This window comes from Morchella importuna, assembly GCF_003444635.1.
Source record: "Morchella importuna strain M04M26 chromosome Unknown Morimp01GS006, whole genome shotgun sequence".
NCBI classification, from domain to species: Eukaryota; Fungi; Ascomycota; class Pezizomycetes; order Pezizales; family Morchellaceae; genus Morchella; species Morchella importuna.
The window spans coordinates 1,393,089-1,406,335 of NW_025763403.1; the positions used below are offsets into that span (position 1 = coordinate 1,393,089).

The 13,247-nt window shown below is 45.4% G+C and overlaps 5 protein-coding genes across 5 annotated transcripts; 2 read left to right on the top strand and 3 right to left on the bottom strand.

The window, feature by feature from the left end:
- Positions 1-97: 97 nt before the first annotated feature.
- On the bottom strand, positions 98-2,302 carry LAJ45_03182 (uncharacterized protein; the record flags this gene model as incomplete). Its single annotated transcript, XM_046112770.1, has 9 exons — positions 98-161; positions 220-613; positions 671-828; positions 877-1,682; positions 1,739-1,880; positions 1,948-2,009; positions 2,068-2,108; positions 2,175-2,207; positions 2,278-2,302. The coding sequence occupies 9 exons, from the start codon at positions 2,300-2,302 to the stop codon at positions 98-100; spliced, it is 1,725 nt and encodes a 574-aa protein (XP_045974259.1).
- A 373-nt stretch (positions 2,303-2,675) lies between these two features.
- On the top strand, positions 2,676-3,451 carry LAJ45_03183 (uncharacterized protein; the record flags this gene model as incomplete). The annotated part of the gene is made up of 5 exons (XM_046112771.1): positions 2,676-2,678; positions 2,746-2,748; positions 2,814-2,859; positions 2,916-2,938; positions 3,017-3,451. 5 exons carry the CDS (start codon positions 2,676-2,678, stop codon positions 3,449-3,451), a joined length of 510 nt encoding a protein of 169 aa, XP_045974260.1.
- Positions 3,452-4,318: 867 nt separating this feature from the next.
- On the bottom strand, positions 4,319-5,071 carry LAJ45_03184 (uncharacterized protein; the record flags this gene model as incomplete). The annotated part of the gene is made up of 3 exons (XM_046112772.1): positions 4,319-4,556; positions 4,617-4,908; positions 4,966-5,071. The coding sequence occupies 3 exons, from the start codon at positions 5,069-5,071 to the stop codon at positions 4,319-4,321; spliced, it is 636 nt and encodes a 211-aa protein (XP_045974261.1).
- Positions 5,072-6,451: 1,380 nt separating this feature from the next.
- Positions 6,452-7,473, bottom strand: LAJ45_03185 (uncharacterized protein; the record flags this gene model as incomplete). The annotated part of the gene is made up of 6 exons (XM_046112773.1): positions 6,452-6,596; positions 6,672-6,767; positions 6,843-7,029; positions 7,093-7,096; positions 7,163-7,222; positions 7,456-7,473. The coding sequence occupies 6 exons, from the start codon at positions 7,471-7,473 to the stop codon at positions 6,452-6,454; spliced, it is 510 nt and encodes a 169-aa protein (XP_045974262.1).
- A 966-nt stretch (positions 7,474-8,439) lies between these two features.
- On the top strand, positions 8,440-11,251 carry LAJ45_03186 (uncharacterized protein; the record flags this gene model as incomplete). Its single annotated transcript, XM_046112774.1, has 10 exons — positions 8,440-8,462; positions 8,802-8,895; positions 9,057-9,060; positions 9,439-9,452; positions 9,514-9,919; positions 10,003-10,247; positions 10,508-10,621; positions 10,674-10,753; positions 10,816-11,170; positions 11,231-11,251. 10 exons carry the CDS (start codon positions 8,440-8,442, stop codon positions 11,249-11,251), a joined length of 1,356 nt encoding a protein of 451 aa, XP_045974263.1.
- Between the last annotated feature and the right edge of the window lie 1,996 nt (positions 11,252-13,247).

The following is a 13,247-nucleotide window of genomic DNA, read 5'->3' on the forward strand; positions in this document are numbered from 1 at the left end:
CGGGGGAAAAAAGAAGCGCCGCGAAGAAAATATTAGAGGGAAGATGGAATAAAACTGTCGAAACAACAAGGATTGTGGACACGAGGGCTCTCCACCTTCATGGTACAGATACCCCGTTCACCACAAGCGCATCAGGCTTCTCGAGGATCTCATCCAAAACCCTGCAACACCAGTTAGGATACCGTCACCTAACCTTTCCCTAGTAAGGATGAAACTTACCCGCAGCTAGCAGCAACGAAACCCAAAAACGGCTTGCTGGGTTGCAATACTCTCGACAAATATTCCGGATGGTACTGGACACCAACGTAGAATGGATGGTCTTTCAGTTCGACAATCTCCATTCTTTCACCTTTGTCATCCTTACCCACGAAATTCAATCCGGAAAGCTTCTCGATATATTCGGGATTGACCTCGTAACGATGCCTGTGACGCTCGAGAATTTCGTCTGAGTTACCGTACAGCTGTCGGAGTTTACTCCACTCGCTACCCGGTTGCCAAATTGTGGGGCGTATACCAAGGCGCATGGTTCCACCGAGATGGGTCTTGCTACCTTCAGGCATGAAGATGATAACCGGGTGGTCTGTATGGGCGGAAATTTCTACGGAATGGGCGCCTGCAAACATCATTAGATTGAGGGTTCTTAAATGAAATTCTCTTGGTATCTACTCACCTTCCATTCCGCAAACATTGCGAGCGTACTCAATGACGGCAATCTGCATACCAAGACAAATCCCAAGGTAAGGGGTATTGTTGGTACGAGCCCACTTGGCTGCGGCAATCATTCCCTCGGTACCTCGAACACCAAAACCTCCAGGAACAAGAACACCGCTTCAAAAAGATTAGTTTAAAATTTCTGGAGAATTTTAGAAAACATACTTTGCAGTGCAAACATCATGCCAAGCCTTGTGGTATTTTGCCGGATCTTGGGTACTCATCTGGGTCTCCAAGGCCTCTGCCTCGACCCAGATCAAATTCAATTTCCTTCCACACCTCATAGCGGAGTGTTCCAAGCTCTTAATGACGCTCAAGTATGAATCGTGCAGGTCAGTGTATTTACCAACAAGGGCAATGCTCACTTGATCGAAAAGCCTGTCCTGTGCCAGAGTCAATTGTTTCCAGTGCGTCCAGGTCTGTTGGCCCTTCTCCAACAAAGCTGGTAAAACTTCAAGCTTGTCGAGCTGAAGGGTTTCGGAGAGAAGCCCGATAAGACCCTGATTATCGAGAAGTAGAGGGACGTGGTAGGTGGAGTTCACATCGTGTACCGCCAGGACCTGTTGGTCAAGGACATCGCAGAATAAGGCAATCTTCTTGATTGTGCTCTTTGTCAAAGGCTGTTGACAACGGCAAGCGATAAGATCTGGGGCCAGACCAGCAGACCTCACGTCCTTAATTGCCGCCTGTGTGGGTTTGGTCTTTTGTTCTCCGTTAATGACTGGAACAAGTGAAACGTGGATTTGCAAGAAATTGTTCTTGCCGGCGCGGCGCTTGAGCTGTCTCAAGGCTTCGACAAATGGTGCAGATTCGATGTCTCCAACGGTCCCTCCGAGCTCAATGATGCAGACGTCTGGTTCGCTGTTGGTTTCATCCACGGGGATGCGTGCCACACGTTCGATCCAGTCCTGAATAGCGTCGGTCAAGTGAGGAACAACCTGAACAGTCTTTCCAAGGTAATCTCCTCTCCTCTGCCATTATTTGTGAGCTTATATTGTTATCGAAGATACGAATTGTCTCAGCATACCTCGCGCTCAATAACATGCTGGTAGATCTTTCCTGTAGTAATATTGTTCTCACGGGTGAGAGTGATATTCAGATAGCGCTCGTAGTTTCCCAAATCGAGATCAACCTCTCCTCCGTCATTGAGAACAAAAACCTCTCCGTGCCTATTGGGAAGGATAAAATTAATATTTCCATGTCATAGCCCGCTTGAACATGCATTATCTATCTTACTCAGTAGGCGCCATGGTTCCAGCATCGACATTCATATAAGGATCAATCTTGATTGATGTAACGTTCACAGAGAGTCAATACAAGTATATCGATAGCTCAGTAGGGTCTAGGGGCGCATATCTTAAGACCAATGGTCTTCAACAGTAAACCTGTTGAGGAGGCTATTCAAATCTCAAATATACATGATTAGCTTCTGATTTGCTAAATAATTAAAATGAAAGAATTACCAATTACGCCCTTCCCAATCCCGCTGATAACGCCTATAACACAAAAAATCGTTAGCGTTTTCAAATCCAATCAATGAAAATAATAATGATAATGATAACAGACCTCCGGAGACCAGAACATACTTCATTTTACCGTTAATATTTCGTTAGATGACTGTAAAGGAAGGGAACGAAATTAGGGAGGGTATGAAAAGTCTATATATCGCAGGACAAATGAGAGTCGGGGGGAAGGGAAGGAAGGGAGGAAGGAGAAAAAGAACCAAGAGAGTGGGTAGAAAAGAAAAACGGTTGCGGCTGTATGTGGGGTTGGTCTTGGCACTATAGCTTGTATCTATCGTACATGTCATCTACATACATGTATATACATTCTAACTAAACTTTGAAATTTCTACTACCTACCTTACATCAACAAAAAGAAAGAAAGAAAGAAAGAAAGAAAGAAAGAAAGAAAGAACTAAGGACCTCAACAATTGCAGATTCTAGTAATCAACATTACGCACAATGGTCAGCAGCAACGCCGCATCAATCGGCTTTCTTCCAAGAGCAGATGGCTCAGGATCTTTTGTCTCAGGACGTACGTCTATCATCGCCTCCGTAACTGGTCCTATGGAGGTTCGGATTCGTGATGAACACCCACAGAAAGCACACGTCGAGGTGATTGTCAGACCAGCAATTGGAGTCACAAGTGCGCCATTTCCTCACTTAACAAATTTACTATTCCGCTAACTATTACCCGTCCAGGTACCAGGGAAAAGTATCTTGAGGCGCGCCTTCTCTCTGCCCTCAAATCACTGATCCTCCGATCCAACCACCCCCGAACTCTGATCCAGATCGTGGTGCAGGTCGTGCAAACAGCCGGAACCGATGAAAATGCTTCGACTACACTCCTGTTACTTGCACCGGCCATGAATGCTGCTGTTTTGGCCCTATTGGATGCTGCTGTACCACTCAAAAGCGTCCTTGCTGCTACCACAGTGGCCTTCATGAAGGGTAGCGGCGGGGTTGTTGTGGAACCAGGACTAGACGAGTTGAAAAATTCTGCCAGTACACATGTTCTCGCTTTCACCAGTACCGGCCAACTGGGATTTGTCGAAAGTGATGGAGAGTTTGAGTACGAAGATTTTGAGAGAGTTGTGGAAGCTGGTCGCGGGGTTTGTTCAGTGGAACAGAAAGGCCACCACGCCATGGATACGGAAGCGAAATACCATGCGGTCGGTGAACTGATTAGAAAGATAATGAGCCAAAAGGTAGAAATGGATATGAGATGGAGGGCATAAAGGATGAAATGAACCAAAAGGGATGCCGGTGGGCTATGATGCCATAGTAAAAGCACACTATACAGTTTACCTATGGAAATATTTGCGAGATACTGTTTCACTTTTCGCCAACGTTCCCCTACATTATATCAATGGGAATTGCCTGTTCTTGCCGTGCTTGAGACATTCAATGTTAATTTCCTCTTCCCTTCTGCGCCAGGCCGTTTCTTGCCTTGTAGGTAAGGTATAGTAACTACCCCATAGAGTAGAGTCACCGGCGTTCTCGTCAGTATGATCCCCCCCCCCCCCCCCGCAGGCCAAAGAGTTTTGTTGCCTTTCTACAAGCCAGAGTGAGACTAGACGTCTACAGCCGTAAGGAATATCAACAATATGTTCCTGGGAAACTCTTGGGTGTTAAGTAAAGGGAATGGGTTTGGTGTCGACTCGACTTCGCCTAGAATTATATGAAGGTCTCAAAACGTAGTAGGAAATTTCCGGGATCAGAGGTAGAGTGGGTGACTACTGTATCCAGTCCAATATTAGCCAATCTAAAATAACCAGGGCTAGGGTTGTATGAGATACCTCAACCTACGATGCATAAATGTAATTATAAAGTATGGTATTTAAATACAGAAATTCAGCTAGGCAAGTTATATCTCTTAACTCCAAACTCCGCCCCTTTTCTATACCCAGATGTAAATCGTCCTGCGAGCCCAAATCCAAATCCAAACCCAAAACGTGGTAATCATGGTCCCATCACTGAGGACCGGCGATTGCTTTTTTCACTGAAACTAACAACAATCATCGAAGGCAGCAAATGCCCTATAGACTCATGGGCGAGGCAAACTAGACCCTTGGCTTAACTCCCAAGGTACCTACAACCCAGTATCAACCCGGTGTAGACCCCGTTGTTTTGTGCTTCTCTTTCAAGCGCTTTTCAGTCTCCATAAAAGCTTTCATACCAATTGGGATATCATCGTATCCCTCCCACAGCCCGCCAGCTGACGGGCCACCATCATCATCCATGCTATTGCTAATACCCTGTGCAGCATTCTGTAACTTCTGCTTCGCCCGTGCCTCATTCATAGCTGCACGCCATTCTTCCAGGTCTTCTCTGAATATGTCCCTATTTTCAATGCATTAGCTAAACCAGCTCCTAAGGTTGGGTTCCATATGCCTAACGAACCAAGTACAGTTGACACATCCCGACATGCAGCAATTATCCGGTTCCGTCGGTTTCGGTGGGATCCTGACACCTGCAATAATAGTTCCCTTCCGTCTTTTCTCCTCTTCACGCTTCCCTGGTCCTGCGAGGCGTGATCCAAATACTACACGTGCTTTCTCAACACGGGTATCTGCATCCGCCGTGGTAGTGGGATTGTTTGGAGAGAAGGGTTCTGTTGGAGATGTTGTGGCAGGTGGGTGTGGCACACCTGGCGGAAGAGGATTCGCGGGATGAAATGGGGTGTCAAGGAGTACTATAAGTATTCGGTGTTAGCACAAGAGTGGCGGGGATGTGGCATCGAGAAACTCACGTTTATAGAAGCCTGTCAACGGATGTGCTTGCTGTGTAGCATTCTGAAAACGGGCTACAGAGGAATAAGCATGCCTTCGGAAGATCCTAATCAGCACTTTATTCATATTGCAAAGTGGCTCGTAAAGGAGCGCATATACTGGTATAATATTGGGTATCAATGATCAATGTGGAAGTAAGCTCTTATCGGAGCGAGGGATGTTGAAACTTCCACTGATCGTCGCAGCAACGCCGAGGTACTCGAGTAGGTAGAGTCTGTGCGTCTCGCAACCGCTTAGTAAACGAAGTTCTTCCGGGGGTCTCGGTGTCGGATTTCGGGGTCCGATCAAATTTTCTTTTCTTTAATATTTTCTTCCGGCCGCCAGCGTATTCCTAGATCGGACACGACTAAACGGATTTTCGAGGCCTGTGGAAATTAGGTGCCTCCTTGTGGTCTGTGTGACTACCACTTTGGGGGTTGGTCACTCTATATATGGAGATTTCAGGAACACGGGATGTCCCTGGGGGTAGCATCATTCCACGTCACTCGGACAACCCACTTGGACCTCTGGAATCATGTCAATAAGGGATTCCCTGGCATACATGTAGTGCTGAAACATGAGAAAACTCGGTACCGGTATCGGGCATTCATAAGTTGCATCTCAAGCTTCTGTAAATCCCTCAGAAAGTAGCTAAGGAAGCTTCTACCGAAATTCCATTGCCATATATTGACGCGACCCAGCCATCTTGAAATCCCCCTTTGCAGGTTTGCCGCTTTTCTTGAAATTCGACATCGCATGTTGAACTTTCCCATTGCACGGGTCCTGAAATCACTCCTTCCTTTTCAGACGACAGATTGGTTCGGCTGTACGCGTCCAATGGGACGAACGCGTGTCAGCGTTCGTCCAAAAATATTTCCGGGAATTTCGGTCTATACATGTAGTCTACAAATGTTGATGTTACCACTGGCTGATACGCTACATACAAGGCCAATGTATGTACATACCTTACTACATGTAAGGCAGAGCACAACAAGACGGCTTGTACAACGTGAGTCATTGGAAAAAGGAAAGAAAAGGGGAAGCTGTCAGGGTCCTAGAGACTTGATGAGTCCGACTGAACTCAGAAAGCTTTGAAGTTTGCACGGTCCTTGCAAATATCTACCGAAGGAATTGGGGCTGTGGGGGATCTCGTATCCAAACATTTAAACGGTGGCTGGCCTCGGATATCTGCCTGTATGTGAGTATGGTATGAAAGTACCCCTAGAAGTTAGAACACCCATAGGCTGTAGCGGACTAGATTTTTGTAGGTACACAGAGATACGGTTCAGCGGTCCTACGAGCGCAGAAAGATTTTAAGGAATGTGCATACATTTTAAGCGCAGGCGACAACAGTGATCCATTGCACCCCAAAAGAAAAATAAAAAATAAAGAAAAAATGGCAGATAGGTAAATGAAGAAATGTATCATCGCCGGGTTGAAGATGAGTGGTTGGCGCAACATAAAGGTTTAGTCTTTAACTTTGAATGGTTGTGGAGTATTCTTGTAGTCAAACGTTATGTGTTGTGAAAAATACATGTTAGAGATTCCCTTAGTGAGTCCGTTTCCTATCATAGTATTGGTTCCTTTTGGTAACAACGTGGCGTATTTGTCCCTGTTTGTCCCTTAGTTTTTCCCCGTAGTCTTAGTTTAAGGCCGGTCGACAAGCGAGGGATAACCAACGACCAACCTCGAATCGAATAAATCGCAGATACAACCACGATTACTCTGCATCAAAGTGATATTCGCAACGCCTTCAAGGAGTCCTGCGTCTTGCACCACAGTCCTGCAGTGCACCACATTAAGTAAGGTGCAAATCAATCTAGCATGGTAGAGTACTTAGACCGTTGAAGATATTCACCATTCAGTGCACTTTTCTCCACTACGGCATGCCGAAAGGGAAACATGGTATTGCGACAGCATCGGCATCACTCCAAAATCCGAAATTTCCGGAATTCTAGCGTGAATTCTGAATCTTCTGACGTCGATAAAGCCAGTATATCGCTGATCTCTCCGTACGCTGTTTTCCTGTTTCTGTATTTCTCGCCCTTGTTGTCTTTTGTTAGCGCTAGTAGTTTTTCCTGCGCCTCTCTTCTGTTCGGGGTTTCAACTTATCTATGCACCAGCCAAATGCAGCATCACAGCGGGTACAAATTTCCAGGACTCTATAAAACGCTGCACAAATAAGGTCCACCTATCAGGTTTTCCTTGTGAATATCCCCAAAGAAACTTGACGAAACCCTTGATGAGGAGAACACATCGCGAGTTAATCAATTGTAAAGAGCTTATTCAATTTTGTTGTCCGGTAGATATGCAGATCAGGGGTAATTTTTCCGAATGACGGATGAGGCTTGCCCGTGACGACGATAGTGTCGATCGTAATTCAAAAGCAACATGGGTGTAGAGCGAAATCCGGCCGGAAAAGGCCATGCGGCATCGCCAAATTTTTTTTGCAAAATGTAACTGTTACTTACCTTAGACAAAGTCCCCATCTTAAGAAACTGCTAGTCAAGCAGAAAGAAGCGGGGTAAAGTCATAGATGTACCCAATCGTTATTCAGATGGCTGTAGTCGTTGAATATCATTACTAAAAATAGGGGTATTGTAACAACACTACGACTCCTTAGAAGGATAATATGATGGCTAGATCTCTAACAAGATAAACCCATAAAAATGAAGATAACCTAAACTTCAAAAGAAGCGCGCGGAAGATGGTGAGAAGAGATATTACTGAAGATGGCGTTGGAAAGAAGAAAAAAGACAGTGGATTTTGGTAGCTTTAACTGGCTTATGAAGCGCATTCTCGCAGGTCTCATTCCCGTGTTTCTCATCTCTCTCTAGGTGCACTGCAGTAGCCCTACATATGTATGCGGACGAAACGGGTTAGGCATGCGGAAACAATTGCGAGGGACGAAATAGGTAAACATCTGAATTAATTGGGGGCAAACACCAAAAATAAATAAACAAAGAGTGGGAGAAAGGTAGATGAAGGGTGATATGAAAATGGAGACTCGATCTAAAAGACCACATAGAATTGCATAAACATCTGTAGCTGAGGATGGTCAGAAGATGCTCGTAACTTGCCGGTGATTGGACCCAGTGTTAACTCGATGTTTAAGTCTCCGAAAACAAGAAATAAAAATGGGGCCACTTATCGACGCGAGATGTGTGTATATTTATATTTATATATCCACAAGTGTGCAGTGTGCAGTCCGTTTCGAAAGCTGAAGTGTCAGTGTGGAGGTAGGAAACGGTGGACTAAAGTGATAGCACACCAAGAGTAGCAAGCCTTCTTCGTATCTTGAGATTCTAAGGTCTCGGGGGCACAAAACACTCCGCCGGGAAATGCAGTTTCCGGCAACTGCAGCACCCCAGAGTGTATGCCCGTAGACTCTAGAGGCGAGCACACATGCACCTTGTGTAGGATAACACGGAGCATACGACACCCTTGTAGACACCATGGGTCACATCCTGGCCTGGAGGTTCTCAATTATATGATCCCTACACAAGCCGGGAGTACATCCGTGGCGAACTCATCTCCAGAACTCCCAAACTCTTGGGGGTATTCTCCTTCGACTCTTCGACTCTCCTCCTCCAGTAGAGTGAACTGTGAATAATTCAGCAGCAATAATAGTCGACAAAACTGCTGCAACACCTCTCCTTTACTAACTGTCGTTATAGCGCTTTGACGGACATAAGATAATTTGTGGAACTGAGACTTCTACCAACAAACATCCATATCCTTCCTCCTGTTACAGAGTCCTTCACAGCAGCAGTCTATCTGCAGCCCAAGGACGCCTCAAAAATAATACAACGAATAGTGGCAGTTCCCGCTCGCTTGAACTGCTGACGAACGTCCTTTTGGGCTCCGCTCTCGCTTTCGTCTCTCGCCCATTTCCCCCTTCAACCCAAAAGGTATGTAGCATGTTCCTTAAAGGACAAGAGAATTGCCCAAGCCAGCTAGCCCAGGCCGTGCGGTGTTGTCCGTCGATCTCCTTGAGCCTGCCTTTTTGGCCGAGCATCCCGCCCGTCCGTCCTCTTTCGCAATCCCTTGCTAATTCCAAATTGTGCCGCAGTTTCGTTCCGTTCTGCTAAGCACTCATACCTCCTTTACCCTCCTGAGCGTTTGGTTGTTTCCTTGAACACGGACCCAGGAACAAATCTTTCAACCTCGATAATCTTCCTCTGATCAACTTTCAACTTCCTCCATCTTTCGACACCGCTCGCTCGACCCATTCAATCGGTTCGGCGGCAGTCAGTACACTCATTAGGTGCATATTCATTTTCAGCTTTATTGTCACTCACTACCTTCCTCGTCATCCACGATTTCGTGGACTGGGCAGCAAATAGCTGGCGTGGATACACTCGTTATTTGTGCTTGTCGTTCTTTGAATACTCGTGATTTCTTTTTTCGGTTAGTCGTTTGAAATAATTCTGCCTTTTCTTGGGCCGAAGTAGTTTGTTTGTTGAGAGTAAGTGGTTCCAAAACGATATAGGCTATGGTGAAGCTGATTTTGTTTCGTGCATTGGTAGGCTCCGTTTCTACTTAAAACTTTACGTACCTTCCTCCCGGCTAATCTAAAGCAACCTTCGACCTTCGATATTTTTGCCCTTGGTGGATGGTTTCGTACCTTTCGAAACACCAGTCAATATAATACGTTGCTCCCAACTTACAATATCACGATGGTACGACCAAACAATAGTGGCCGAACACCCCAATACACTGCGACTCAGTCTAGAACGGAAGTTATGCGTGGACAGAACCACGAGCGAAAGCGACAGTTTGGCAGGGGCATGGGCATGGGTATTGGAGTTGGGGGATGGTGGTTGCGGACGACGTTGACGACAGTGCTGCTGTTGTCATGTGCAATTGGAAGCAGTAATGCGGCGGATATGGCATATTGCTCTAGTCTCAATACTGCTGCAAGCTCATCACCAAGTACGCTAGCCTCCTATTCAACCTGAAGTTTGAAGAAGCGATAATTTGGATTGAAGACTGACGGTGGTAATTTATCCGTTTAGTGACCGATACATTCCAAAGTAATGGCCTCTGTACCAATTATTGTGAAGCCGATTATGCTTTTGCCATTCTCCAAGGCTCAAAATGTTGGTGTTCAAATTATGCACCATCTTCAACAACCACAGGCTGTACTCAATCATGCCCTGGATACGGACAGGAAACATGTGGAAGTGTCACGAAGAACGTCTTCGGCTACATTGCTCTTTCAAACGTTCCACCGAGTGGCACTGTTGGCTCCTCTTCATCGGTGAGAACTACCTCAAATCCTCCTTATATAATTTCCTCCTTCTCCCTCCAAATCTCTACGGTTATCGAAGCTGGACCTACCCGGACGATCATAATCGTATGAGTACTCTCTTATTTTTCGCGATGTGATACCTTTTTTTCCATTTTTTCCCTTTTTTTTTTTTTTTTTTTAAATAAATCTATGTATTTATCAGTTGTTATATGTTATCTTAGTGATTTATTACTACGATTATCACATACTCATTAACAATATAACTGCAGACCGCGTCTTCGACATCATCGTCATCAACAAGTACAACATCTGCACCAACTACTACAACCACTTCTACCACTAGCTCTAGCTCTACTTCCACGACCGAAACCCCTAGTCTTTCCGTTATAACCTCAGGAGGTGTCCGAACGGTTACTTATATACCCGAGACAACAGCATCAGCAACCGCGACAGCAGAACCATCCGCGAGTGGTGATAACTTCTTCTCGCAACCCGGACGAGTTGCAGGTGTTTTCGTTGGTGTTGCTCTTTTGGTTATTGCTATCGTTGGGGCACTTATGGTCTTTTGTTACCGTAGAAACAAACAAAGAAACTCGATGCATGGTGGTCCAGAGGCTGCCGTTATCCCCGCCGGTGGCGCAGGTGTTATGGCTGGTAGTCGTCGGAGGTCTCGCTCTTTGAGCACACTGGGTCTAATGGGGGAGAAAGGATTCCACTCAGTAGATACTGCGCCCTCAACAGGCCCGCCCAACATGGCAGGATTGAATGGGGTGGGAACCGCTGCTGCAAGAGGGCCTGATGGGACCAAATTAGTCGATCAACGGCTTGATCCTAGCCAGCTATATCTACGATACGATCCTGATACTGGAAGTTCACGAATGAGTGTGAGGAGTTTGAGAGACGACGCTGATTATTCGAGACGGGTCTTGCGGGTATGTCGAAATCCGTATAATTAGATTAGAGATAAATGCTAACTTTTGTATTTGATTTAGCTGGCAAACCCTGACGATTAGTTTCAAACACTCATATAGGAATAAGTTTTTTGTTTTCGTGTAATAAAATTTGGGACGTATTTGTTATTAGCGTTGGGTTTGGGTTCAAAAGGGGGGGTAGTAACGTTTGCGGAGGCTTTCCGCTCACCATCATCTTCTATTCTGGGTCTGGGGAATTTTCTTCTTTCTTATTTCTCATCTTCTTGCATAACACCAAGGTAATGGTGAATTCTAAGTACACAGCTTTTCCTCGACATACATACAAGGTGTTTTTATATATAAATCACCCTGTTTCTTTTTTTCTATTTCTCGCCATTCTTTTTCTTGGTTGATAGAGCGGCGGTTTTTTTTTTAGGCTTTTCTTTCTCAGATCATCTCCGGTTCGCCGCTACCCACACTCATTTATGTATGCTTATAATTAGCTTTCGGATACCACTTTGTGTCTGTCTTGCTAAAGGCTGCTTTTTTCCGTTATTTCACCCCTCCGAGCATTTGTGCTTACCATACGCCTCACCTGGGCCTTTATCTTAATTGGCACGAGTTCTACTAGAGACGGAGATTGTCAGTAGTGGTTTTTCCTATTATGTAAAATTAACATGGCGTTGATAACGTGTATATTTTGCTTTTTGTTGAATAAAAGGAACTATCACTCTACCGTTGCGTGCACACAATATTAGCACCGCTTTACAACCTCAAAGTACTCTCCACAACTCTGTCTTTACCCGTAGATCTAGAAACTCTGGGCTGTCTTGCATTCAGATATCATAACCCGTCGGAATAACGGAAACCAGACCTTAAGAACCTACCCATTTGGGCTTGCGTAGGGTCTCGACCGTTGCAGCTGCAATAGTTTATCTTCTACCCCACCTCCAAACGTTTCACAGAGGGCCTACTACATGCATTGGAAAATCCATGTCTCCTGCACCCATGATGGGTCTTTTTCTCTGAAAGAGACATGATGTTCCGAGGCACACGTAATCTTCGTCGTTTTGGCTTTTTCTAGACTTGAGAGGATCTTGCCGTTGAGGCCTTGGCAAATCATCACCGCTCACTCGGCCGCTCTCATCCTTAGCGAAGGTTCCCGACTCCGCGATAGATTCGGCCTGCAGCGTCGGATATCTGCTCGATTTATAAGGGTTTACTTTAGCACTCCTGCCACTTTCATGGTGTGCAAGGCTAAAAACCGATGAGACGAGAGATACATGTCTCTCGGCGGCCGCGCGTACAGAAGGTTCCTTCGTGCCTCGTCATCATTTCTGAAAATCGCATCCACTTGGGTACAGGTCGAAACCGCCATATCATCGAGTAGATCCATGTGCATAGATACACGGTGGAGAAACACCAGCTGGATCTGTAGACAGTAGCATGGGCTATCACGGTTATAAAAGGGAGCGGTGTGATGCGACATAAGAGGTTACCGCCAAGAGGCCCCGGGGGGGGGGGGATTCTCTCATGCAGCTGGCATCGATTTGGAGGGTATTCCCTCAATTAATTCCATTTACTGACTTCCAAATGCTTCGAAGGTTGAATTTTGTCGGCGATTGAACAAGATGGTAGAAGAACCGTACTGTCTGCAAACCAACCGACATCTGAAGGAATCTGATCGACAGTCACGTCGATATATATCTGTGTTGTAGCGCCTACTTTGAGAGGTGAGCTGAAAGTGTTTTTTTGTTTAATTCCTTAATTGCACTTGGCTGAAAGTGTGAATGTATATCTAATAAATATATAATTATAACCTGCATATGCAATGTGCTTTTATAGTCTTCTGATTGGTTCATTGAGGGATGTTTTTGTTTCATTTGAAACATGTTGTGTTGGATATTAACTTAGAGTATTGTGCTGAGTGTTGTTAGAGTGTTAATAAGGTTTCTACTGGTTCTGGGAATCGATTAGTAGTTCGATTTTAGCGGCTTGGTGGCTGTTAAAGGGATATACCTGTAGTTTTAACTGGAGGAATTGTCTGACTTATCCGTTGATATATCGGGGATATCAGAAAAGGCACATATTGACCAGA